The sequence below is a fragment of the Lachancea lanzarotensis genome, scaffold LALA0S04 (assembly GCF_000938715.1).
Source record: "Lachancea lanzarotensis genome assembly LALA0, scaffold LALA0S04, whole genome shotgun sequence".
Taxonomy (NCBI): Eukaryota; Fungi; Ascomycota; class Saccharomycetes; order Saccharomycetales; family Saccharomycetaceae; genus Lachancea; species Lachancea lanzarotensis.
The window spans coordinates 55,444-78,594 of record NW_019212882.1 but is presented as its reverse complement, the minus strand read 5'-3'; the positions used below and the strand labels follow the sequence as shown (position 1 = coordinate 78,594).

Here is a 23,151-nt window from a genome sequence, read left to right as displayed (position 1 = left end):
AGTTCAGCAATAGCAAAGCTCTAAAGCTAGCAAAAAAATAGTCCTACCTAGTCATAGTAAAAAGCTAAGCAAAACAACATCGTGAAATCAAAAGATACAGTGTTTTGCAATTGGATGGGCGGAAATTGAGTGCCACAATTCAGATCCATTTCTTATATATATAAGTGCGACGGTTGTAGGTTTTGGTGTCAAAGTCGTTTGTCTGTCTACCTTAATTAGCTACCTGAAAAATATCATTACGGTTACGGTAACGTTAAGCTTTCATCGATATTTCGAAAAACCTTTAATTTGAACTGAATATCCTCATATACAAGGTTTACAGTCTTTCATTCGACAACTGCAAACACCGCCAATAATCCAACGGTTTTATATAACATCGCTATGTCTCTTAAAGTCGGTTACATCCCAGAACATTTCGCCAGTCCCTTATTTTTCGCTGAACAAAAGGGTCTGTTCGCGAAACAAAATGTGAAGATTCAATTAATCCCATATCCTAGCGGATCTGGCCATTTGATCCAATCGCTGAACAGCGGTGATCTAGACATTGCAATCGGTCTCACAGAGTCGTTTGTGCGCGGAATCGCCGACACAGCCAAGGACACGAAGCCCAAATACCAGATCGCGGGCACATTTGTGAAATCCGCTTTGGAATGGGCCGTTTCGACCGGTGCCAAGCGTGAAGAGCTCACAGACTTGAAATCTCTAGAGGGCAAAAAAATTGGTGTCTCAAGACTAGGAAGCGGTTCCCACGTCATGAGCTACGTGATGGCCCAACAGATGGACTTGGAAAAGCCGTTTGCTGATTTCCCCGTGCTCAACACCTTCGAAAACTTGCGCAAAGCTGTGAACTCGGGCGAAGCAGACGCATTTCTGTGGGAATACTACACATCCAAGAAATTTTTGGATTCGGGTGAGATTAAAATGTTGGGTCACGTCTCGTCGCCGTGGCCATCGTGGGTTGTTGTGAAGCGTGTCGAAACCGAGTCGGACACTTATAAGGGTTTCATCAAGGCCCTAAACGAAGGTATCGACTATTTCAACCACCACAAGGAAGAGGCCATTGAATTGGTGCAAAGAGAATTTGGATACTCTAAAGAAGACGCCGAAGGATGGTTCCAAACCGTAAAATACCACAACGACACAGGAGACATCAATGATTTGCATGGTGTGGTCACCGGCACACTACACATTTTGGCCAACGCTGGCGTTTTGGAAAATAAAGACGAACTGGTTATTGAAGACAACTTGCGGGATGGAACTTTGACCTCTTCGTGAGTGCAACGAGCAGTTATGATTATTTAGTAATTTCAACAAAGTAAAGAACTTGAATTTTTTGAAGCAATGAAGGGCGTGAGATGCACTTGAGCTGTAGATGGTTACTTAAAGACTTTGGCATAGGTGGCATAGTGCTGACAGCGACGGTAAAGCCAAATAGTGATAGATCACGTGATCGTGTAGAGCTTTTTACCGAGTAGTATTGTACACTCCCGCTCTCTTGCTCACTAACAGTTGTGTTCGTTGTTTTCGGGTTTTTCGCTGAAATTCATGAAGTTCACGATCCGTAAGGTGTGGGTCTTCGACGAAAGCAAATTTCGGACAAAAAGTTTGAAACTGTTGATCAAGTGCTGGCCCTTCAATAGCAGGAACATATCTATGGCTCTTGTATCTCAATCAAGCAATTTGCACCACGCCCTTCGTCACCAGCACAAGCTGACCTTCAGGTACACATTATCATTTTACGGATATCGCGTCGCTGACACCTTCTTCTCACTTGCCGGCCGCGAGTACTTTCCAAAGTACTTACGAAGTATCTCATCGACAAACACGAAAAACAAAATCCATTGAACGAAACCTCAGTAGCTAGTTCGGGATACAAGACTCTTTCCATTCAATATCACACATCATGTATCTTCATTTCGAATTATCATCGTAGTTCAATTTTGTTAAAATGTTTGTCTCACATTAGGTCACGGGACTCTCTCCACTCTCCCCATTTCTTTCTCACTCATCAAATTTCAGTATTTTTAATCTTCATCTGTGATCTGTGTTCGAGGATCCTGACTCCCGTGAACAACTGTTTCTGTCTTGACACACTCTATCATCACATTTTCCTTTCCTGACGCTGTCACCACTGTCATCACTCGTGAATAATATCTCGCCTCATATTTTTCATCAAATTTTTTTTTTCCACCAGGCTCATCTCATCGCGCGCGACCATGAAATAATGTCTCGATGGAAAATTGGAAAAGCTCATCTCACAGCTCATCGCTCTACAAAATCGCATAGAAAAACGACAGTTTAAAGCTTGCTAGCACCGCATAAAAGCTGGTTATTTGAAGATATTGTTGCAAGCTATTTGGAAACTGCGTTAGAAGCGAAATAGGACGATTAATAGTTAAGAATTTGTGTCAAACTTTGTTGAGTGGACAACGAACATCGAACAACGACAAAAAAAAAACGTGGAAACAACGTGGAATCAACGAATCAGGCGTTTAGCTAAAGGGAATTTGGGAAATTGTGAATGAGCACGCGTGGAAGAGTCAAGTGGGTATTTGTAAAATAAACACTTGGTTAAATTCGTGCTTTTTTTGTCAGATTTTGGTTTTTTTTATTTTTATATCGGGACAGGAAAGACACAAGGTTTCTGTAATTTTGGGATGACAGTTTCAAAGTCCGCAGTGCAAGCCCCAGGTTCCGGCCTCGCTGCAGCGCAGACCAAAAATCCGTCGTCGTGGGATCCTCAAGACGACGTGTTGTTGCGGCATTTGAAAGAGGTTAGAAAACTCGGATGGAAAGAAATTGCACAGTACTTCAAAAACAGAACTCCAAATGCCTGTCAGTTTCGCTGGCGCAGACTGAGGTCCGGAAATCTGAAAATCACGGGGAAACCGCCAACGGACGAAACTCCAGAGGATCAACAAGGTGCTGGAAATGGTTCAGCCCAGGCTGGAATAGGAAACGGAGTTTTATCATCAGAGGGCAATAATATTGACGTGACTCTACCCGTTGGATCGCCCCTAGTATCTACAGCTGGAGTTGACCCACTTTCGTCAATAACGCCTCAATCAGTTGGAGAGCACGCGGTAGCTCCGCTTGCTTCGCGTCCTAGCGCATTTTCCCTTGGTGAGAACCTGGGCCTAAAATCCAACACACCCTCTAGCCTGTCTATGCCGCATTATGTCCCACCTGCGATACCTGGGACGCCGTATATGGACCCCCCCGTCGTTGCTTCTTCTGAACCAACACCTATTGCAGGATTATCCTTTAGGACTCCGACAAACTTCTCGCAATCGGCACACGGTTTTCCATCTTATCAACAGCTCCCTCAGCAGCAGGCAACTCATTATCATACTGACCCGGAAAAATTCGTGAAACCTAGGTCCTACTCGCATACCATGGCTCCACCATCAGGTTTGCTAAATTCTTCCTCTACTTCTCATCTGCCCCCAACTGATGCCAAAAAGACATCAGAAGATGAGAACCTGGGTCTCATACCTAAAGTTCTGGTACGCTCCAGACGTGCTTCCGTTGCACAACACCCACCTCTACCGCACTCGGCTGTATCGACATCGGCCATTTCGTCGGCATCGAGTTTTAGCAATCTTTCTGCGGGTCTCAATACAACCTTGACGACGTCGAAACTTCGTAAGAACTCATTTTCATCTCGGCCACGACGTTCATCTTTTCAAATGGCGGCCCCAGATAGAAACTTTTCGACCCCATCTCGAAGAGGTTCTGTTGTGCATGCCCCTTCGTCGGTAGCTTCATTAACCAGACGGGAAAGCTTCAATAATCCTCCTTCACGCCGTGGGTCGTCCATACAAGCCAGAAGAGAAAGTTTTGTGCAGCCCGCAATGATTAGGCGCGAATCCATTTCCAATTATACAGATGTTCCTCGTTCTAACACGGCGACATTCAACCCGGGTATTAGAACGGCTCTGAGCCATGCAGGCTTAGGTTCAGAACCATCAAACTGGTCTTTGGATGAGGACCGCCTCTTACACGAAAGACAAGAGAAGCATCTTTCCTTAGACGAGCTTAGCATCCTACTTCCACACAGGTCAGAGAAAGAGATTCAGGTCAGGATAGGAACTTTGGGCCTTCCTTCCTCCTCTCCAGCTAGCAATTCGCCCCTTGATTCTCCTGACAGATCGCTCACTGAAGATACCGCAATCGAGGAAGAAAGCAATGCAGATGTCGACGATAATTCGCGTGCACCATCCCAGGTGGTGTTTGATATTAAGAAAGAAGTATCCCCATCATTATCACTATCTTCAGACTCCAACGGCAGAGAAAATTCACCTGTGTTTTCCCCTCACCCCGCTAATCGTGATGCTTCGCCTGCTAATTTTGAGGCATCCACGAAGTCTGGGTTGAGTAAGTCTCTAGAGCAGTCAAAATACGGTTACTCGCCTGGCCTGACCGATCATCGTGGTATTTCATACGCTTCTGTGAATAGCACAAGCAACCCGGTTGCCCATAATGCCGCCCTGCCTCCGCTGAACAGTCTTTTCAAAAACATATTATGAAAAGATGTCGCATTGGCGCAGAAGTCTCCTACGGTACTTTCTTTCAAAATTAACGATGAGTTCACGAATAACAGCCGGTTTTTGTTTACGTTGGCTCAATCTGCAGTATAGGTCCATGATGCCGCGCTAACTCTGGTAAAGTTCAAGCACGCTTAGGGCAATGTATCATTTAAGTTTTGGTTATGTTCATTAAATCTCCAGTTCGATTTTTCTTACAAGATTAGCATTTTACATGATATTACAATTCAGCAGGAACATTTCTGCTTCTTAGTTGCCTTCTAGTTACACGCTCCTCATCAGTGTCATCACCACTATCAAATATTTTCTTCAGGACCCGTCCTCTTCGGCTTTTCTTGACACAAGCATCGGAATCAGATGACTCATCCTCGAGGTGGTCGCCATCACCATCGGAGACGCCTGTGAATTTGGCGTCTTCATAATTAAAATCATCATTAACTAGATCAACTATCTGTGATCCATTTCCGCTCTCTTCTTTTCTTTCTTCTTCTCCTTCTTCAAAGTTTACTATGTCTCTATCCTGACCATCACGTCCTTCAGCTGGTACGCGCCCGTTATTCCGATTTGTTTTCTTAGCCTGTAAATGGATGATTTCATCCGCAATTTTTAAAGATGTACTGGCGTTTCCGGCGTACTTTGAGTTAACATCGGTCAGAAATTTGGGATCAATTTCAGCGATTTGTTGAGATCGGATTTTTTCTGATGTTGTTTCTTCCATACTTTTTGGATCAGCAATGTCGTCCTGCAAAAAATTAACTAATACCGAAATACTGTTTTTGAAATTGTCAATACCATTTCTTCGGCCCGATTTTGTAGTTCGCGTTGCGCCAGTGGTCTCCACCATCGTTCCCATTGCGTTAATGCCGCAGGAGGGACCGAAGATCATTGGCTTCCAAACCAATTTTTCAGGACGTAGAGAATTCAGGTTCTTAGCGTTGGAAACCCGTATGATATTGTCTATTAGCGACCAGTCGCTGATTTTTATGACGTATCTTGTTTTATTATCTTTTTCAAACTGATAAAGTATTCTGAGCTGCTCAAGACCAAAAACTACATCTGTCGGTATCATTCCTGTGAGATTGGAAAGGTCTTCTAAACTGAATTGGAACATCAATCCATTTTTTTGCGCATTCAGAATATCTTTTTTCAAAGAACCGATTACTTGGCACAGTTTGATTCTCCAATAATTTCTGTATGACAGTAAACCCAAATCAGAAAACGGCTTTTCTGGTGTTCCCCACTTGTATTCTCTTCTAGTGAGAAGATATGAAAAATCAACTAAAAAATGACCATAACCTCGCCTTTGATATATGGGTAACGTAAGAATACAACTGAGGTTATAGTCCGTTGAGGTAAGCTTTTCTTTCGAGAAATACCCAACGAAATGAAAATGACTTTGACCCCCTACGTCCTCTCGCTCGGTCAGGACGTAGAATATGAAAGGTTCCACATCATAATACAGCGTCTTGGAGTTTAGGAAAAGCTTTGCCAACAAACACAAACTTTGGCAATATATGACGTTCTCGCGCCCATCAATCTCCCAAATTGATATTTTCCCATCTCTATAGATTTCATTTCCGGGGGGATGCCGTAAAGAACACTTCAGTTGATGACGATGGAAAACGTATCTTGATTTCATGTATTTCAAACAATACTCGCAAATGTAAAGAATTTTATTTTTATTAAACTCTTCTGGGTATGGTGCTGTATACCACGTCTTTATTTCGTAGCCACGAAGGTGAACGTATTCGATCCTTGCGGCCTCTCTTTTGACTTTTGGTTTTTTTGAATGCTGCAACTCTTTATCTTCAGCTTCTGTGAAGGCCAAGAGTAAATTCCCGTTGTAATACGACGCAGGGCTTGCGTTGTACAATAGTGCCTGGAAAAATTCACGATCTTGTATTGAGGGCGTAGTGTTGTGTGTGGTGAAATCATTCTTGTCAGCAATGGCGCACCGATACGGCATAGAGTGATCGTTGTCTATTTTATTGAAAAGCGTTTGTGTTTCATGAACGTTGAAGTCAATTTCGTACCGGTCAGGGTCCACACTCGAGTTAGAGATAAGGTTATCAAAATTCAGGAACTTCGTTGGATTATAACGTATCTTCAAAACATGCTTTTTGTATGTTCCACGAAAGGGATCGATTTTTGGGAATGACAGGTAAGGACTGAGAGCGTTGGCGGTCTCTGCATCTGTGGGGAGAGACCATGAATGAAAAGTTGGTGTTTCTGATTTTATCAGCCCAGGGGATGATCTATGCAATGGTTTTCTTTTCGAGGGTAGCGCTCTCTGGACATTGGGGGAAGCAGTATCTCTTTTGTAGGAATGATTAGCTCTGGTTTGGCGGGAAAACTTATCCGGGTCTTTTGCTATCTCATTTGCAATTGACGCATGTATGTTATCGTTGAGCTCGATGTTTCGTAGAAGACGTTGATGTCGTTGCGCGTGCGCATCCGCAGGGTTCATAACACTATGTTTTGTAAAGAATCTCGATTGAAAAGCCCAGAGACCTAGAAAGCTGTGAAAGTAAAGCAGTCTAGGTCAACTAATACTTTGAGACACAATTAAACAGCGATCACAATACTTGTGCGATCTTGGCGGAGTTTGTGCCAAAGCTCCATAGAAAGCATAAGGTCTTGTATTTAACAATCACCCACAGCGTCTTTGACATATCAAAACAACGATCAATTTAATGATGTAATTTAAATGAAAAATAATGAAAAATAGAAAAAACAAAAATAAAATAAAATAAAATAAAATAAAATTAAGTAAAATAAAATAAAATCAAATGTTTGTATCAAGGTTTAACGTTGATGTCGCATATGGTGCCAAGAGCGCATTGACTGAGATCTATAGAAACAAGTTTTAGCAGAATTACTTTCAAAAAGTGTACATTCGGAATGCATTTGTTCCTAGCCCAATGATGATGCTACTTCACAGATAGAAATTCTTCAAATGTCCGGTTACATGAATATTCTACAAGCTGGGATAGAAATACTGATTTTAGCGTCTTGTGGTTAGTGTCATTGGTATTGTTCAGGGCGCTACAGCAAAAAGAAAACGAACACCATTGTCACGCGATTTCCTACCGGTGACCAAAAGGAAAACACGATGGATCTCGGCAGTGTATAACCGAGTGATGGTTTCAGACCCCTAACACAGGCAGAAATTGCGCATTTTTTGTCTTTAAACTCTTACATGCATTATTTTGTTTTGTTCCGGTGGGCCTGGCGTAACGTTAATTGGTGGCACGTGACTTGGTGTCAGTGATACGGTGATATGACAGAGCTCCCGCTGAATAACAACAACTTTGGACACTATTTGCAGAGCAGACCCGAGGACGTATATGACTGGAATGTTTATTATTTTGAAACTTGTCGCCCTACATCCTTAATGGCTTTTCTTGTCTACGATGACTTTCTTGGAAATATAAAGTGATTACACTCACGCACAACTGTCACACACCATTGGTTGAGTTTCGAAAGCCCACACTTCTTGATCCATCTCTAATGTACGATAGCTGACAATGTCCAGCTTACGACCAGTCCACGATCAGTCCAGGAAAATCTATCAAGATGGAATGAGATTGAGTTTTTTATAAGTTTTAACAAATCGACAACTTCTTCACTTCTTTAGTGGCTGTCTTCCCCGTTTTTCACACTCGGGCCTCGACTGGTGCTCAACTGATCCGTAACCTCGATTATTTCCATTTCTGCTCATTCCATGAAATACTGTCATCAAGTTTTGGATTCAACCGTAGCTAGTGCTAAAGAAAGGTTGATCTCAAAAATTCCATAGAACTAGATGCGCTGGAGCTAAGCGGGTTCAGTGTTTCGAGCCAGCTGCCCCATTCTAGCTTGTTCATTTCGGTTATGAGCTGTCCTCATCTAAATCAAGCTTTTAGAAATGAAAAAACCCGGGATGGAGTCTTGAAGACTTACAATATGATCCGATACATCATCGAGCATAGCACATTTAAAAATCGTCATCTTCTATCGATGCGATGCTCTGAATGCTATGAAATCAATAACGGATCGACTTTTATGTGCTTACAGTGTGGGTGCTGCGGATGCTGGAACTCTGGACATTTTGCCATGCATAGCAAAAAAGTGGGACACATTTTTGGCGTAAATTCCAGCAACGGACTTTTATTTTGTTTCAAGTGCATGGACTTTGTGAGTGGGAATGAAATGCTCACTAATTCCATGCTCGTGAAATACTGGGACGATATTTCGGTGAAGACTGCACCACCCAGCCTTCATGGGAGAGATGGTTTATGTGGACTGGTTAACATGGGTTCAACGTGCTTCATGAGCACCATTGTACAAACACTGGTTCACAATCCATACATTCTCAAAAATAGTCTAGATCAACACCATTTTGCACATTGTGATTCTGAGGATAGTCTTTCCTGTTTTTCTTGCGCCATGGATACTGTTATTACGAATTTCTACGGTCCCTCGAACGACAGTTCTTTTCCCGCAAGTCAAAAAGGTTTCATCGAATTACTTCTATGTTCTTGGAAGGCCAACAAAAATTTAGCAGGATACTCTCAACAGGATGCACATGAGTTCTTACAGTTTTTTTTGAATCAGCTACATTCGGACTACGTCAGAGTCAGCAAAAAGACATCGATAAAACCAGAATTCTGTAAATGTATTGCGCATTCAGCTTTTCAAGGTATGTTGCGAAGCTCAATCATTTGCGCAGATTGTCACGATGGTAGTAACATCAAGTTTGATCCCATGATGGATCTGTCCTTGGACATAAACAACAAGACTACGTTAATCGAATGTCTGCAGAGCTTTCACGAGGGCGAAAAACTAACAGACTTCAATCACAAATGCCGTAACTGTGGATCAACCCAAAACCCTATCAAACAAATGACCATTTCCAAGCTACCACCAATTTTGGTTCTCCAGTTAAAGCGGTTTGAGCACCGTATGACAGGTACAAGCGTGAAGCTTAATGACTTTGTCGAATTTCCTGCATATCTTAACATGACCCCTTACTGCCATAAAGATGAATCCAAACATGTTCCTGAATTCGTTTACGAGTTGGTAGCGGTCATCTCTCAGGAGGGTTCTGTAAATCAAGGGCATTACACAAGCATGTGCAAAATAACAGGAGGTCAATGGTTCCGTTTCAACGACTCAATGGTAACAAGTATTTCGGAGGAGGATGTGCTGCGTCAACAAGCATACTTAATTTTTTACGTCATTCGCCAAATCGGTTAATCTGGACGGCGTCACACAAAACATCTGCATTTAAATTCATTCATTAAATATCTATCATCATGCAAAACTAACTTTTGAGGTACCAATATGCGATAGAAAGAGTACGCTCACAGTAGTCCCTAAGCGCTCAATCGAAAAAATCCTCATCTTCACTGCCGCTGCCGATGCCAACGTTGAATTTACCCTTGATGCCCGACTTGATACCTCTCTTAGTATATTGGTTGAACCGGTCTTCCCTGGCATCTTCGTCATCTAGATTCATAACCAACCGATCATCTTTTTCATCTACAGCGCCAACTTTCACCAACACTTTTTCCAAATCATCTAGCTTAGTATCGTTTCCACCTAATTCCAGTAGTGTCACAAAGTTTCTGAGAACCTCACCAAGGTAGTAGACAATGAGCGTGGGACAGTTATTTTCAGGATAGTTTTCGACAGCTCTATTGGCTGGGATATCCACAAATTTGATCTGGGGAAATTTCACTGCTGCTTGATTGAAAATGTCTGCTAACAGCCTGCTTTGTAGCTTGCTGCTTGAAGACATATGCACAAATACGTACACTCCGCCAGTTCCTTCTTCTTTCGAGCCCATACTGCATTCCGTAATTTCTTTGTTGTACTCGGGCTTGTTGACATGAAAAACCTGGCCAAACTTCGCTTTCTCATGCAATTTTTTGATTTCTGCCATTCTTTGCTTCTTATACAGCTCCAAGAACTCTTCGTCCTCATCATCCTCCAGCTCTTCAAGGTCGGAAAGATCTTTCCCATCTAGTCGATTTTCTTGCTGCTTTTGAAGCGCTTCTTCAAGTGCCTCCTCAAGCTGTGCGGTTGGTGACGGTGCCCGTTGTGGGATAACACCATGCGCTCTCAAGATATCATTCCACTCGGTGTCTTCTGATTCATCAACATCTACCTTTACCAACGGATCGTTCTGCATGTTGTATGAATGCGACGGTATGCTGTGACGGGAGCTTCGTCTTATGGTTTCCCTCTTGAAGTGTCGCTTCACCATCTCAAGATCGACGTATGGGTCGCCCATAATATAGCTAAACCCATCATCTCAACGTAAATAGCGATAACAATGATCAGCGACTAACAATGCCTCTAGTGTTGTCCACTTCTTTTACTAGCAAGCAAGTTATTCAGTAGGTCTGTCTTGGGAGTTCGTGCTCCCTTTTTTCTGACTTGAGTTTGGCGCTTTCTTGTACTGGTCGCTTTGTTAATACAATTTTCATCGGTTTCTGGAGGGTCCATAGTATCGACTTCTCGTCTCCCTTGATCCCGTATAGATTCTTGAGGCTCTTCGTCATTACCGCGGTAGTTTTCGTCGTCGTCTGATTCAATAACTTCTACGCTCAAGGCAGTAGTATTATTCGTGTTTCGACTTTTAGGCCCTCTATTGGCTGTCACCCTTTTAGAACGGACCGTAGAGCTGGGCGTGTCAGTCGGGGGTGTTTTGTCCTTCGTATGGCCTCTTGTGTCAGCCAGCGCTCGATTTGTGTAGGAAGCAGCAGCGTTTTCGTGCTGTCCATAATCCCGTGTATTAGTCTCCACTGTATTAAGAGATCTCACATCTTTGACGAGGCGTTTGATATCGTGGATATCGTCCACGTTCCCCAACTGCTGGTTTGCAATCAGAAGCTTGACCTCATTCTCAATTTCTTTGTCAATGTAGTCTTTGAGCGCGGTTTTTTCGTCTTTCTCCACAAAACGACCAATAGCTTCGTTGAGGCCAAGCTCCGGAAGCAGAGAGAGATTCATGGATTTGAGCAAGTTTTGCACCATGACCTGCACACCGACGTCACCGTCCCTATTTTCATTTAATGTATCAATGTCTGTGTGATTCAGAGCCTTCTTAGCGGCAGGCTTCTTTCTCTTATACAGCTGGATCACATTGTTGGTGTTGGCGACTTTACCCACAAACCTATTACTAAACCTTCTTGCATTCTCCACTTGGTAGTCAAGACCTTGCTCATCCTTAGCACTGTAGTCTACGCGGAGCCTTATAAATGGCAACTCTGACGATGGAATAATCTCTTCCAATCTCTCAACTTCATTGCTGGTATCCTCGCCCCGGGCCTCATTAATCATGCCCTGCACTTCCCGCAGCAAGAACTTGGTGATGGATTCACGATCGTGAGGTTTGAGGCCTGGTATGACTTTCAGCGACACATCTCTCATAATAAATCGACGTGCAGTTTTCAACGGTATTCCTTTGAGGTTTGGCTGTTTCCCAGTTTCTATTTCTAATATGAAAACCTGTTTCTCCTTCGATTCTGCATCGCACAATGATGTAGCCACTGACGATCCTGGTTGGAGTACGTCGAATCCCTTGGACGGGTTGTGCACTAGATGTGGGATGCATTCGTGTTCGTGGCCCCAGACTACAAGGTCCAAAAAGTCCGGTAAAAATTGCTCGGGCAGAAAAGCTGTGTTGGTGTGGCCCGTATGGTTTTGATGCAAACACATTATGCTGAACCACTCGCCATCTCTAACCGCAGGGACGTTGAACTTTACTTTACCTTCTTTAAAAGTCCGAAACAGCCGTTCATCGCGCACGGATGCAAGACCATACAGGGCCAGCTTTGTATTACCCTTTTGAAAAAGCAAGGGCGTTATTTCGATGTTATCGCTTTCCATAACTTTCCCAAAATGATTGACTAGTCCACTGATTTGGAGGATATCCATTGGGCTCAGTAACTCATCGCCCGATGCGTCATCGTGGTTACCCGAGATACCGAAAACAGGAATTGACACGTTCATGTTGGGATCCTCGTAGTTGACGTCAGTAAACTCGTCATATTTGAAAACCATCGATGGGTCGCTGAGGAGTTCAAGCTCGCATGGTTTGTCCCCCATGCAATTGAGACGCAGGCATTTCATGACATGGTAGAGTGCCTTTTTAGACGGCTTATTCGCGTGAAACAGATCTCCACCCTGTAGAACCATATCAACGTTCTGTTCGCGAGCCACTGACATTATTTCTGCAAACGTCTTCCAGGCATCATCGCCTGCAATTGGATCGTTTTCGTTGTACCCAACATGATTATCTGAAGTAACTAATATACGGATGGTATCGGGGCCGGGATACTCCAGCATTATGTGTAGATGTTCTTAGATTTCAAGAAAAAACCAGGTGCTGTGAGTTATCGATCGCTTGGCTCCTAAAACATTATCGGCATCGATGTATCTGAATCATGATCATGAAGAGTATTACTTAATTATGAACTATATTAATGTGCGTCTGTCTCTCTCTGTTCCTGACGTGATATTCGAGTCGTTCGACAAACCATAACAGGAAGAGGTTCAGGAGCTTGCGCACGTAGATTATTGAGTTCGAAGATGACCAAAGATATTCCATTTTACAACACGAATGAGGACCCGGAAGTCCTGAGGATTTTTCTGATCAGACACGGCCAAACAAACGAAAATTCTCAAAAGATTCTTCAAGGACATCTCGACACAGACTTGAACGACACAGGAAAGGAGCAAGCGCAGAAACTGGGCCGGTACCTTACGGAGAATCGAAACATCAAGTTCGATAAAGTGTTCAGCAGTGATCTAAAAAGGTGCCAGCAAACGACTAAAGAGGTGTTGAGCGAATATCCAGAGACAGAAAGACCTGAAGTGCAACTTGAGTATGGGCTTAGAGAACGCTCGATGGGTGAAATTCAAGGCATGTATTTGAGTGACGCCGAAAAATACGCAGAGAAACGCGGCAAAGCTTCTTTCCGCGATTTTGGAGAAACGCCGGACGAATTCCAACATCGGCTCACACAGACGGTTTCCAAAATCATGCAAAAGAGTACAGAATTACAGAATATAGCTATTGTTAGCCATGGAGGCTCTATCAGACAGCTTTTGAAATGGTTCAACTACACCGAGCACGACATGCACCGTATCATCGTATTCAATACATCCTGCACAATTATAGATTACCACAAGAGCAACCACAAGTATGATGTCAAGAGGGTCGGAAACACGCAGCATTTGGGTGGCGGAGAGTTCATTGTTAGTGACCTACGCCTGCGCTAAGAGATAGCGTCGCCAAGAAAGTTTCGGTCCTCATTTTCTGTTCACGATATGGTATCGAATTATCAATAGATAGATAAAAAGTACGCATAGAGACATGCTTAATGATACAGGCAGATTAGCAGGTGCTTCGTATCCGAACTTTTGTGGCACGGTTGTCGTCCGTTTGAAGTCTTCGTTGCCTTATTCCAGTCACATGTGCTCGCGACCAAAGAAGCTGTGAAGGGTCTTTTTGTCTATTTCATTCGCCAGGAAACTAACTACCAAAGTTTGGGATCAAACAAAGCCCTTCTGGCAAGAGAGGCTTCACGATTTTACTGAATTTGAGCTATGTGGAAAGCCATTGTAAAAGCCTTCAACGGTGATGAGAGTAAACTCAAAGGTCACAACGGCCAAACATACGACTTCGAACAAGTCAAATCTTTCGTGAATTCAAAGGACAAATCCAAAATCATCATCGATGTGAGAGAACCAAGTGAATATGATGAGTTTCACATTCCAGGTGCTCATAATATGCCCTTCAAAACGCGACCTCTGGCCCTATCGAAGCCTACCATCGAATTCAAGCAGACCTTCGGATTCGAAAAGCCCTCAAAAGATCAAGAGCTTGTCATTCTTTGTGCCTCTGGTTTTAGAGCTGGTAAGGCCAGAGACGAGGCATTGCAAACTGGCTACAAGGTGGTCAGTGTGTACCCTGGCTCCATGAATGACTGGATTGCTAAGGGTGGTGAAAAGGCCTGAAATATCGTGAAGTGTCTAATCAAAATTTGTCGAGAAACTTTTTCTCGCAAAGGGCATTAGGTGAAGCGTACCGCCAAATTACACATCAACCATTCGACAAATGAAGAGAAGAACGGGGTGTCAAATTCACTGAAAAATACACATTTCTCCACAAACCAGATGGGACAGCAGCAGCTAATTGTTCTGGCAGGTTCATCAATAACACAGTGACAAACTTTGTTTATCTTCTCAACAGGAGGGTGGTTCGCATACGTTTTTCATTCTGTCCCTGAATGTCAAAACGCGTTAACCTGGCCAAAGAGAGCATATGATTATGTAATGCAATTATGAAGTTAGAATGAATGTCACATGCCATTCAGATGATCTGGTTTTTGCCAAAATCAATACCGCTCACTTACTGATATCGTGTGTAATTGATACAACGGCTCGTTTCTTTGAATTGCTCAGCTTCAGAACGGACAAGTGGGTTGAGTATGATGAGATCTGTATTTGGAGCAGCAAGGTTTGGAGCATTTTCTAGGAATTTGAGCACAAAATCGCCAAAAGTGTATCAGTTTGAGGATATCAAGGCACTAGTTCGCAAACCAGATCTTCACAAAGTGTTAGTGGACGTCAGGGAGCCTAGTGAGCTTCAGCAATATAAAATGCCAACAGCAATTAACTTACCCTTGAAATCAGCCCCAGGGGCCCTGAGCTTGTCGCCAGAGGACTTTCAGGACGTTTTCGACCTCCAAAAACCGTCCACGGACCGTGAACTCGTTTTTTTCTGTGCTGCAGGCGTCAGAGCAAAAGCGGCAGAAGAATTGGCACAATCTTACGGTTACGAAAACACGGGTATCTACCCAGGATCGATTAACGACTGGCTCGCGAGAGGCGGCGACAAAATAAAGCCCGAAACTTGAGTGTTCCTACATTTTGCTCACCTTTTAGCACCTTTTAGGGCGAGTTCTCCTGTAAATAGTTTTTGTCAAGTAAAGTACACTCTACGTAATGCGAAGTTTTTTTTGCCGCCCTCAGCGATCATGGAACGAAAATTGTTTAAATTCTTTACCCCGTCTCTTCTTGCGCTTCCTATCCATTACCTTTTCTCTCTGCTTTGCCTTCATGTGGTCAAATTTGTATTTCTGTATCACTTTACGCTGCTCAGACTTTTTGAGATGGTACTTGGTCTTGTTGTCCTTGTTCATATTCGCCTCGTAATCCTTTAGAATTTTCCGGTCCAGATCGCGGTTTTGTAACGATTGAAGTTTCGACTTCATACTCATGAGCCTTTGCTCCATGTCTTCCCTCTCGCTATCTGTAATTTTGTTCAAAAATTTGCTGTCTTTCAACAGTGAATTCAGTTCGTCCATTTCATTCTGCCTGTACTCGTCTAAGAACTTGTACCGCCTGCGTATACTTTCATAGTCTTCTGATTTCCCCAAGGATTTGTCGAAGCGAATGTCCTGATAAAGATTTTCATTTTGACTTTTAGGAGCTTCAAGGCCTGGGATCTTTCTGTACTTGGGAGCCTTCTTTTTAGCAGACTGTTCTTTTGGAGCATGGCTGCTCTTCTTCTTCGACTTGCGGTCATTTTGTGTTCGACTGGAAAGTCTACCATCTTCTTCCTCTTCGAAAAAGCCTTCTTCCTCAGAAGAGTTTTCTGATCCCTCTTCAAACGACTCCTCCGTGAATTCTTTGGGGTGCCTTCTTGGTTCCTCATTTTGACGATTTTTAAAGCGAGACAGCTTCGGTTTTTCTACATCCTTTTTGCTTCGTTGAGCGTTTCGAGTCTCTTGCTCTATTTGAGCCTCTGCCTTTCTCAAGGCATCAAAGGAAAGGGTTGAAAGCCCGTCATCGCTGTCATTCTCCTCATCTACGTCGCCTTTAACATGTCTTCTAGATAGAGTGCTCAACAACTCGTCATCTTCCAAGTCTTCATCAGAATGATGGCCTGGTTTGATGTTCTTAAAATAGTATGACATACAATAGATGGAGGCGGTACAGACCTTGAGTGTTCGACCTGGTGTTAGCTCAGATGCTCATCTTCTCTCATCCTGCACCATCTCATCGCCCACATTTTTTACGCCGATGTCGTTTTCTTCCAAACTGACGTTTTTACAATATTGACGCTATACAACATGGCATTGAAGTGCGTGCACCGCACCACAGCAATCAAAACCTTTTGAAACGCTATTTGCGTTTATTCCTTGTTTACTTCTTATATACAGGAGGTTCCGCGATTTCAATACCAGCTCACTAAAATCTTATTGCGACTCTATGCTCTCTTTCAAGCGCAATTTACGAGAGTGTCTATCAAAATAGTTACCCAGTTCCTTGAATGTCATACCGCTGGGATCTACCTCCATCTCGGCCTTATCTTTAAACGTTATTTTAACTGTGGGCTTTTTAGTTGTATCCGTTGTGAGTAGTTCATTTTGAACAGAAACTCCAGACAAGCGCTGGGCTGGAGGAATAGCACTCAGTAGTAGGCGAGCACATTTTGCTAATAGTAACAGTTAGTTTTTGCTTATTATGGGGGTCCTAGTGCACAAACATAAAATCCATCAAACATACCTTCTTTCCCGAATGGATTAAATCTCACGACAACTTTGGTAAAATACTTTGTCAGCATCTTGTAGCTTATGTATTGGAAAAGCGACTATCGCAATTTAATAGACGCACCAGTGACGTGAACGCGTGAACGGGATCGTTACTCTGGATGCATGTTCTTTAACAGCTGAGCTGAATCCAATGAAGGCAGAAAATTAGGAATTTCGTATCGAGTTACTCTAGACATCTGTTCATAGTCCAGTACTTTAGTCACGTGCTAGCTTCTCAAAACGTGACGAGTAGTTTGGGAAAAGGTGAACAAAACATACGGGTAGTGTCCGCGGGTAGCATTTTGTTTTTGACTACAAACAGGATCTCCGACTTTTTGAAGCACTATTTAAAAGAACTTTATAAACGTCCTGAAAGGTTGCAGCTTCGCAAGTTGGTGCCCCGTAAAATAGCGACGGAGACTGGGTATGTTTACCCGTGGCTGTTCATTTTCAATCCGGGCATAGAGCGACGTTTTTCATCTGTAGCTAGTTCAAATTGCAATGGAGGTATACTCGAGTGACCAAATCATATAAACATATGACAATGATTTCATAGCTCATCGTGTGCAAATTTCTCCTCTTGAGTCATTTTTTTCTTATTGATTTTCTTGTTCCGGCTTTTTGACCTGGTTTTGAGGCTATCCAGATACTCTTGACGTTTAGTAGATATACCCTCACGCGGTTCGACCCATTGAGAAAGGAAGCTCCAGATACTCTGTTTATCAAAAGATGTACCGTCGTAAACGAGATGTTTGTTACTTGCAGTATCAAACACTACTAGCTTACTAGTCTCCGAGGCAGCCTGCGTTTTTTGAAAGTCTAGCAGAAAGTCTCTGGTTTCTTCAGACAGACCACTGAGTTGATCTTCCGATGCCTGCAGTTTGGAATTGAGTAAGACGTGGAAATCGATGACGCCCAACCAATCCAGCGCCAAGCTCTTGTACAGCGGGGAGATTTTGTCTTTCCTAGAGAACAAAACAGCCTTTAGTCGCGAATTATTGCTTTGACTTAAAAGCTGCACTAGTTTTTCTATCTTCTGAAGTCTGGTAACATAGTTTTTGACACGAGAAACGCAGAAATCCACAAGAGGTTTTAGCTTTCTTTCGCCCTTGTACACCTCGCTAGCATGGTTGCCTAGCAAAAGTCGCTCTTCAGGACCTTTATTAAGATCGAATTTAGGCGGACGGAACACCATCAGTGTTGGAAACCCTTCTACACGGTGCTGGGCGCAAAGTCGTTTATTCTTGGCTTCATCGCAGTTGACGCTCGCAACCTGTACGATTCCATCGAGGTTTTTTGCAGCTTTTTTCATGATTCCGGTCAGCTGTTGGCAGTATCCGCACCATGGGGCATAAAACTCTACTAATGTGGTATAGTTAGTCCGGTGTACCACTTTATCAAATGTCTTGGGTGAAAGCTCAGTGATGTCCCCATTTTGATCGTAAAAGTTGCGACAAATTGCCAACTGAAAGCCCACGAGAGCTAAACAGATTTTCTGGAGTCTCATTGAAACCACGATCGAAATTGATGAACTTCGGCGTTGTCGAGCGGTCTTCTTTCAAACAGCCCAAAACTTGAAGGCTAATGATCTACTATAGTCACCTGATCGAAGAAATTAACGACTACACCCATTTCCTTCACAAGTACAAATGTACTCAACCCTTTGCATATATAAGGCGTAGGCGCATCAAATAAGGGACGACCAAGAGTAGAACCACGTTCAGAAGGTTTATTCCCAGAAGGTACTAAGCAATGTCAGGGGACTTGAGCTCGCCCTTTGCCTTCTATGCGTTTGATCAACTTTACTCTCGTTTGAACTCTGATTCAGGAACATACCTTTCCTTCGAAGCGGTAAAGCAGTTATTTCCCAACTACGCCATCGATAGTAGGAAAACAACCGAGAAGACATCTCTATTCATCACCTGGAAGAAGAAATCGGGAAGGAGCAGAGAAGGTGAGCTGCGAGGATGTATTGGAACTTTCGCAAAGCTCGCACTGCTGAAGGGGATTGAAAAGTACTCACTTATCGCAGCGTTACAAGATCACAGGTTCCCCCCAATCACGAAAAAAGAACTTCCCACTCTTACATGTAGTTGTAACATCCTCCACAGCTTCCACACTATCTTCAGTGATAAAAAAGGCGACATTTTCGATTGGGAGTTAGGAGTTCATGGTATCGAACTCACATTCAAAGACCCTAGCAGCAATCAGATCATGAGCGCTACGTTTCTGCCAGAAGTGATGCCTGAGCAGCACTGGGACAAGGAGGACACCTTCAAAAATCTTATAGAAAAGGCAGGAAATTGGAAAGATGTTGATTTCTTAATGAATCACTACGAAGACTACTTTATCGACGTTATCCGCTACGAGGGGGAAAAAAGTCAAATTGGTTTCGAAGAATTCAAGCACCTACGAGATGGTGTTGAATCCGCACAAACTGGTCACTGAATACAGAGCCTGAGTTGTTTGTGCCCTAATTGCCGAATATATGGGTGAAACAGCGCCGTCACCGTTTATCGTCGAGGATCCGAGTCACAGCATTTAAGCGCAGGTGAGTGCGTACTGGGTATGAGACTGCCGCTTGAATTGGCAGTACATCCACAAACTTTTCGAGAAGGTGAAGTCTGAGCATCTCATTTTTGGGTTTTCCCGATATGAAATCATGATTTCTTTGCTGCAATAGACGCGCAACGTTATTATCATGCGATCTACTAAACATACAAAAAAAAATCCAAAAGAAACCTAGTGAAAGCCGAGATGTCGAACATGAGCTGGTTTCTACGACTATTAGGCAATCCCACTATATGATCAAACATACTGTAGTACGCTCATTTTAACAAAAATAACGACAACTGCAGGATTCGAACCTGCGCGGGCAGAGCCCAAAAGATTTCTAATCTTACGCCTTAACCACTCGGCCAAATTGCCGTAAACTATAGCAGTGTTGTGAATAACACATGGCAATAAGATAACCAAGATCATGCTGAAAGAATCTATGATGAGGCAAGAACATCAAGAATAAAGATGTTAAGGATAATAACGACTACGATAAGACAATAAGGCTAAAAATGGAGGCCGATCGGGGTCCAGAAGCCTCAAGTCTAGATGCGAACATGTCGGGAAAGTGACCATTCATATCCCGAAGTATAAGGTATAAAAGACGGGCATGGTATGGTCGGATTACGGTTATCTTATATGCTAAAGAAAGCAAGTAGAGAATCATAAGTAAACATTGAACAAGTGTTTGAATCATCATTATATCCGCTTGGGTATAATAGAAGTTATCGCTTAGTCCTACCTCTACTTCGGATTGATTATCCGGGACCGTAGCCTAACAAGCAGGTCAACAATTTTTCTACGTCATAAAGGGTTGCCAAACTTTCAAGATCCAGGGAGGCTTTTTAGGCTTATAACTTTCTAGACAGGTCCTAGATCAAATATGTTCAGTCCCACATGAATGGGCAAGACGCGGCTTGTTTGAGATGCGTTTCTTCAAAGTAGCTCTCATTATTTTCCTCGACCATCAATTTATATGTTTGCGACCTCAAGTGTGTCATTCCGCAATGACTTTTTGAGCTCGACAACTAAATAAGACGAAATTATGTACTTGAGTTATCCGAAACCTGCCCACTCGATGGAAAAAAACGAAACATCTTCTTTAGCTTCTTTTTCATCATCCATTTTTACACCTGCCACAACCCACAGTTTCTTGACGCCTGTTCCTAGCCTGCCGCCGCTAACCACTTGCAGAAGATCTAATGGATCACGGTTATAGTCAAGTGCCGGCTGCACGGTCATGTGGGAGTGGTACCTTAGTGGATCGCCAGGATAGGCTATAAATCTGCCGCCAAACCTAGCGCCTGGGGACAAAAAGTAATGGTTCTGTTTCAGGGCCTTGTAAACAAAGTAATCTCCAGTGTTTCTCAAGCCATTATAGAGCTTAATCCACAGCTCTTCTTGCCGTGCGGAGTTCTGATCAATCGTCGCTGACACCAACTCTGACACACTGGGGGTTTCAACGAAAAGTGAAGACTCCAGCAGAGTAAAGGAAGCTTTTTCTTCATCGAATGGGATACCTAGACTAGCCATTTTTTCAGCATGCTGTTGTTTTTTAAACAATCGTTGCTCCGCAAAAGACTTTTCTTGCCTCTCAAGTGCGTGTTCCATTTCTCTCGCAGTTAGTGTCTCAGCAGCAGCTGTAACCGTTTCTGGCCCTGTAAAGAAAAACGCCATTCCGCTATCAACCAACCACAAAGCTTCTTCCACCATAAGCCGCAGTGGTACGCTTAGAAACCCGTTCTGTTGTGCAGCAGAGGGCAAAGTACCAGTTAGGATTCCGGCCGTGCCCCAATTTCGAAGTTTTTTGATGTCATCGATATCGAAGACCAATGGTGTTCCGCTATTACTATTGCCTTTCACGAGACTAATGGCAATCTTGGTATGCTCATTCATCTGTGATGCCTGTCGAGCTGAGATGACCGATCTTGCCGTCTTCAGTTGTAGCTTCTCCAGCTCATCGCATCGTCTGGAACCATTAAACGATCAGATGACCTTGACATGGCTTCGATGAAGCATATCCGTACATAGCGATCTAAATCGATCTAACGTTGCACCTAGAAACTACTGTATTCGACTAGTGAAGCTGCCACTGAATGTCACAATCTGACTACGTTCTAAAACAGCATTATTGCTGGTTTTATTGCCACTAATGGAGGCAAATGCCGTGTTTTCCTTTCATCAAACAGATTCCCGCTCAAAGTGAAAAGGTCGACAACTTAACCTCAAGTTCCAAAAAGACGACGGTGCATAGACACACAGCTACGCAGTGCATAAAACATACTTTGGAAACGATAATAGCTGCCACAATATAATTTTAAGCAGAGTATAACCGACCATGTCCAACTAGTACAAAATGACCTAGATCATACTCAAGAGAATGGGAGATGAGCGCTTCCGTCACACCAACCAGGTTTATGGGTGCTCAGATGTGGGTCACTGCTGGAAGCTCGTGTCATCATTGCTGGCAAAAGCGATGCTGAAAACGGCTTTGAGCTTTCCTACACGAGCGCGTTCGCGACACTGATAGGGTGCGTTCTACAATAATGATTTACTTTGCAGCGGTGTTGGGCAAAAGGTTCTCGAGTAGTCTGTTTTCGTTTCTTCTCATTTGTAGTTGTTGTTGCTGTATTTAATACGCTAGATTACTTTTCATATCAAATTTGTTACTCCAACACAAAGGAACTAACATAGACTGTGATAACTGCGTGACAACTTCGCCTCGAGTCCCAGACAGTTCGGGGCAAGTTAAAAAGGTCAAGATGACGACCATATGAAGGCTGAGCTTGTGATATCAAAAGCCTCCACCAGCCTTCATTGATCAGAGGCATAATTTCTGCACCAAGAAGTCGAGATACGAGGATCGTAGCTGTCGCGGTAAAGAAACAAAGATGTTTTGATTTCGGTCTTGTCGCTGTAATATAACATCTACTACACCCGTCATGTTTAACAGCCGAATACGATTGAGTTGGAATCAAGCCCCACCAGTTTTGAAGAAGAAAAAAAATTAAGCGTTCTGGTTAGCCGCATCCTTTTCTTTCGTCGCGCAAAGCCGTTGTAGGAACTCTGAACCCTTACGCTGCAAATCCTGGAAACCCCCACACAGGGTTCTCTGCATTGTTGCGCCTATCTGCAGCAAGATAATTGAGATTACCACACTTATCTTGTTACCCTCAATGCACGATACACGAGTACGCCACTCGGGTACGTTGGGGCTCAGTTGTGGCCACACACCTGCACGTAATCTGTGAAGAAAGATGTTGACCAAGTGTGGAAATAGTGGGCTACAACCCGCTCCCGGCAGCGGATCTATAGATTGGTAAAAGCCGCCTCTACAATATCTTCAGCCTCACTGTACCTGAAAAAAAAAAGATTCGTATGAGTTTTAAATATTACTGCAAGATCATTTAACAAAAGCGACAAATCTTATGAGCTAGCTAGCAGTTCAGTTGAAG

At 43.3% G+C, this 23,151-nt stretch overlaps 14 protein-coding genes and 1 non-coding gene across 15 annotated transcripts, besides 1 other annotated feature; 7 read left to right on the top strand and 8 right to left on the bottom strand.

The window, feature by feature from the left end:
- Positions 1-381: 381 nt before the first annotated feature.
- LALA0_S04e01112g (LALA0S04e01112g1_1) lies at positions 382-1,275 on the top strand (the record flags this gene model as incomplete). Its single annotated transcript, XM_022772586.1, has 1 exon — positions 382-1,275. One exon carries the CDS (start codon positions 382-384, stop codon positions 1,273-1,275), a length of 894 nt encoding a protein of 297 aa, XP_022628037.1.
- A 1,382-nt stretch (positions 1,276-2,657) lies between these two features.
- LALA0_S04e01090g (LALA0S04e01090g1_1) lies at positions 2,658-4,529 on the top strand (the record flags this gene model as incomplete). Its single annotated transcript, XM_022772585.1, has 1 exon — positions 2,658-4,529. The coding sequence occupies one exon, from the start codon at positions 2,658-2,660 to the stop codon at positions 4,527-4,529; it is 1,872 nt and encodes a 623-aa protein (XP_022628036.1).
- Positions 4,530-4,767: 238 nt separating this feature from the next.
- Positions 4,768-7,014, bottom strand: SAS3 (LALA0S04e01068g1_1; the record flags this gene model as incomplete). Its single annotated transcript, XM_022772584.1, has 1 exon — positions 4,768-7,014. The coding sequence occupies one exon, from the start codon at positions 7,012-7,014 to the stop codon at positions 4,768-4,770; it is 2,247 nt and encodes a 748-aa protein (XP_022628035.1).
- A 1,406-nt stretch (positions 7,015-8,420) lies between these two features.
- UBP8 (LALA0S04e01046g1_1) lies at positions 8,421-9,785 on the top strand (the record flags this gene model as incomplete). Its single annotated transcript, XM_022772583.1, has 1 exon — positions 8,421-9,785. One exon carries the CDS (start codon positions 8,421-8,423, stop codon positions 9,783-9,785), a length of 1,365 nt encoding a protein of 454 aa, XP_022628034.1.
- A 127-nt stretch (positions 9,786-9,912) lies between these two features.
- On the bottom strand, positions 9,913-10,722 carry PLP2 (LALA0S04e01024g1_1; the record flags this gene model as incomplete). Its single annotated transcript, XM_022772582.1, has 1 exon — positions 9,913-10,722. One exon carries the CDS (start codon positions 10,720-10,722, stop codon positions 9,913-9,915), a length of 810 nt encoding a protein of 269 aa, XP_022628033.1.
- Positions 10,723-10,889: 167 nt separating this feature from the next.
- MRE11 (LALA0S04e01002g1_1) lies at positions 10,890-12,884 on the bottom strand (the record flags this gene model as incomplete). Its single annotated transcript, XM_022772581.1, has 1 exon — positions 10,890-12,884. One exon carries the CDS (start codon positions 12,882-12,884, stop codon positions 10,890-10,892), a length of 1,995 nt encoding a protein of 664 aa, XP_022628032.1.
- A 243-nt stretch (positions 12,885-13,127) lies between these two features.
- Positions 13,128-13,820, top strand: LALA0_S04e00980g (LALA0S04e00980g1_1; the record flags this gene model as incomplete). The annotated part of the gene is made up of 1 exon (XM_022772580.1): positions 13,128-13,820. The coding sequence occupies one exon, from the start codon at positions 13,128-13,130 to the stop codon at positions 13,818-13,820; it is 693 nt and encodes a 230-aa protein (XP_022628031.1).
- A 327-nt stretch (positions 13,821-14,147) lies between these two features.
- LALA0_S04e00958g (LALA0S04e00958g1_1) lies at positions 14,148-14,558 on the top strand (the record flags this gene model as incomplete). The annotated part of the gene is made up of 1 exon (XM_022772579.1): positions 14,148-14,558. One exon carries the CDS (start codon positions 14,148-14,150, stop codon positions 14,556-14,558), a length of 411 nt encoding a protein of 136 aa, XP_022628030.1.
- A 473-nt stretch (positions 14,559-15,031) lies between these two features.
- LALA0_S04e00936g (LALA0S04e00936g1_1) lies at positions 15,032-15,460 on the top strand (the record flags this gene model as incomplete). Its single annotated transcript, XM_022772578.1, has 1 exon — positions 15,032-15,460. One exon carries the CDS (start codon positions 15,032-15,034, stop codon positions 15,458-15,460), a length of 429 nt encoding a protein of 142 aa, XP_022628029.1.
- Positions 15,461-15,571: 111 nt separating this feature from the next.
- RRP36 (LALA0S04e00914g1_1) lies at positions 15,572-16,522 on the bottom strand (the record flags this gene model as incomplete). The annotated part of the gene is made up of 1 exon (XM_022772577.1): positions 15,572-16,522. The coding sequence occupies one exon, from the start codon at positions 16,520-16,522 to the stop codon at positions 15,572-15,574; it is 951 nt and encodes a 316-aa protein (XP_022628028.1).
- Positions 16,523-16,804: 282 nt separating this feature from the next.
- Positions 16,805-17,172, bottom strand: MRPL44 (LALA0S04e00892g1_1; the record flags this gene model as incomplete). The annotated part of the gene is made up of 2 exons (XM_022772575.1): positions 16,805-17,043; positions 17,115-17,172. The coding sequence occupies 2 exons, from the start codon at positions 17,170-17,172 to the stop codon at positions 16,805-16,807; spliced, it is 297 nt and encodes a 98-aa protein (XP_022628027.1).
- A 518-nt stretch (positions 17,173-17,690) lies between these two features.
- On the bottom strand, positions 17,691-18,647 carry MPD1 (LALA0S04e00870g1_1; the record flags this gene model as incomplete). The annotated part of the gene is made up of 1 exon (XM_022772574.1): positions 17,691-18,647. One exon carries the CDS (start codon positions 18,645-18,647, stop codon positions 17,691-17,693), a length of 957 nt encoding a protein of 318 aa, XP_022628026.1.
- A 245-nt stretch (positions 18,648-18,892) lies between these two features.
- On the top strand, positions 18,893-19,588 carry LALA0_S04e00848g (LALA0S04e00848g1_1; the record flags this gene model as incomplete). Its single annotated transcript, XM_022772573.1, has 1 exon — positions 18,893-19,588. The coding sequence occupies one exon, from the start codon at positions 18,893-18,895 to the stop codon at positions 19,586-19,588; it is 696 nt and encodes a 231-aa protein (XP_022628025.1).
- Positions 19,589-19,986: 398 nt separating this feature from the next.
- On the bottom strand, positions 19,987-20,068 carry LALA0_S04e00826r. The gene has a single exon. It is a non-coding gene; the product is annotated as a tRNA-Ser (tRNA).
- Positions 20,069-20,267: 199 nt separating this feature from the next.
- Positions 20,268-20,446: a long terminal repeat.
- A 306-nt stretch (positions 20,447-20,752) lies between these two features.
- SEN34 (LALA0S04e00782g1_1) lies at positions 20,753-21,592 on the bottom strand (the record flags this gene model as incomplete). Its single annotated transcript, XM_022772572.1, has 1 exon — positions 20,753-21,592. One exon carries the CDS (start codon positions 21,590-21,592, stop codon positions 20,753-20,755), a length of 840 nt encoding a protein of 279 aa, XP_022628024.1.
- Positions 21,593-23,151: the final 1,559 nt, after the last annotated feature.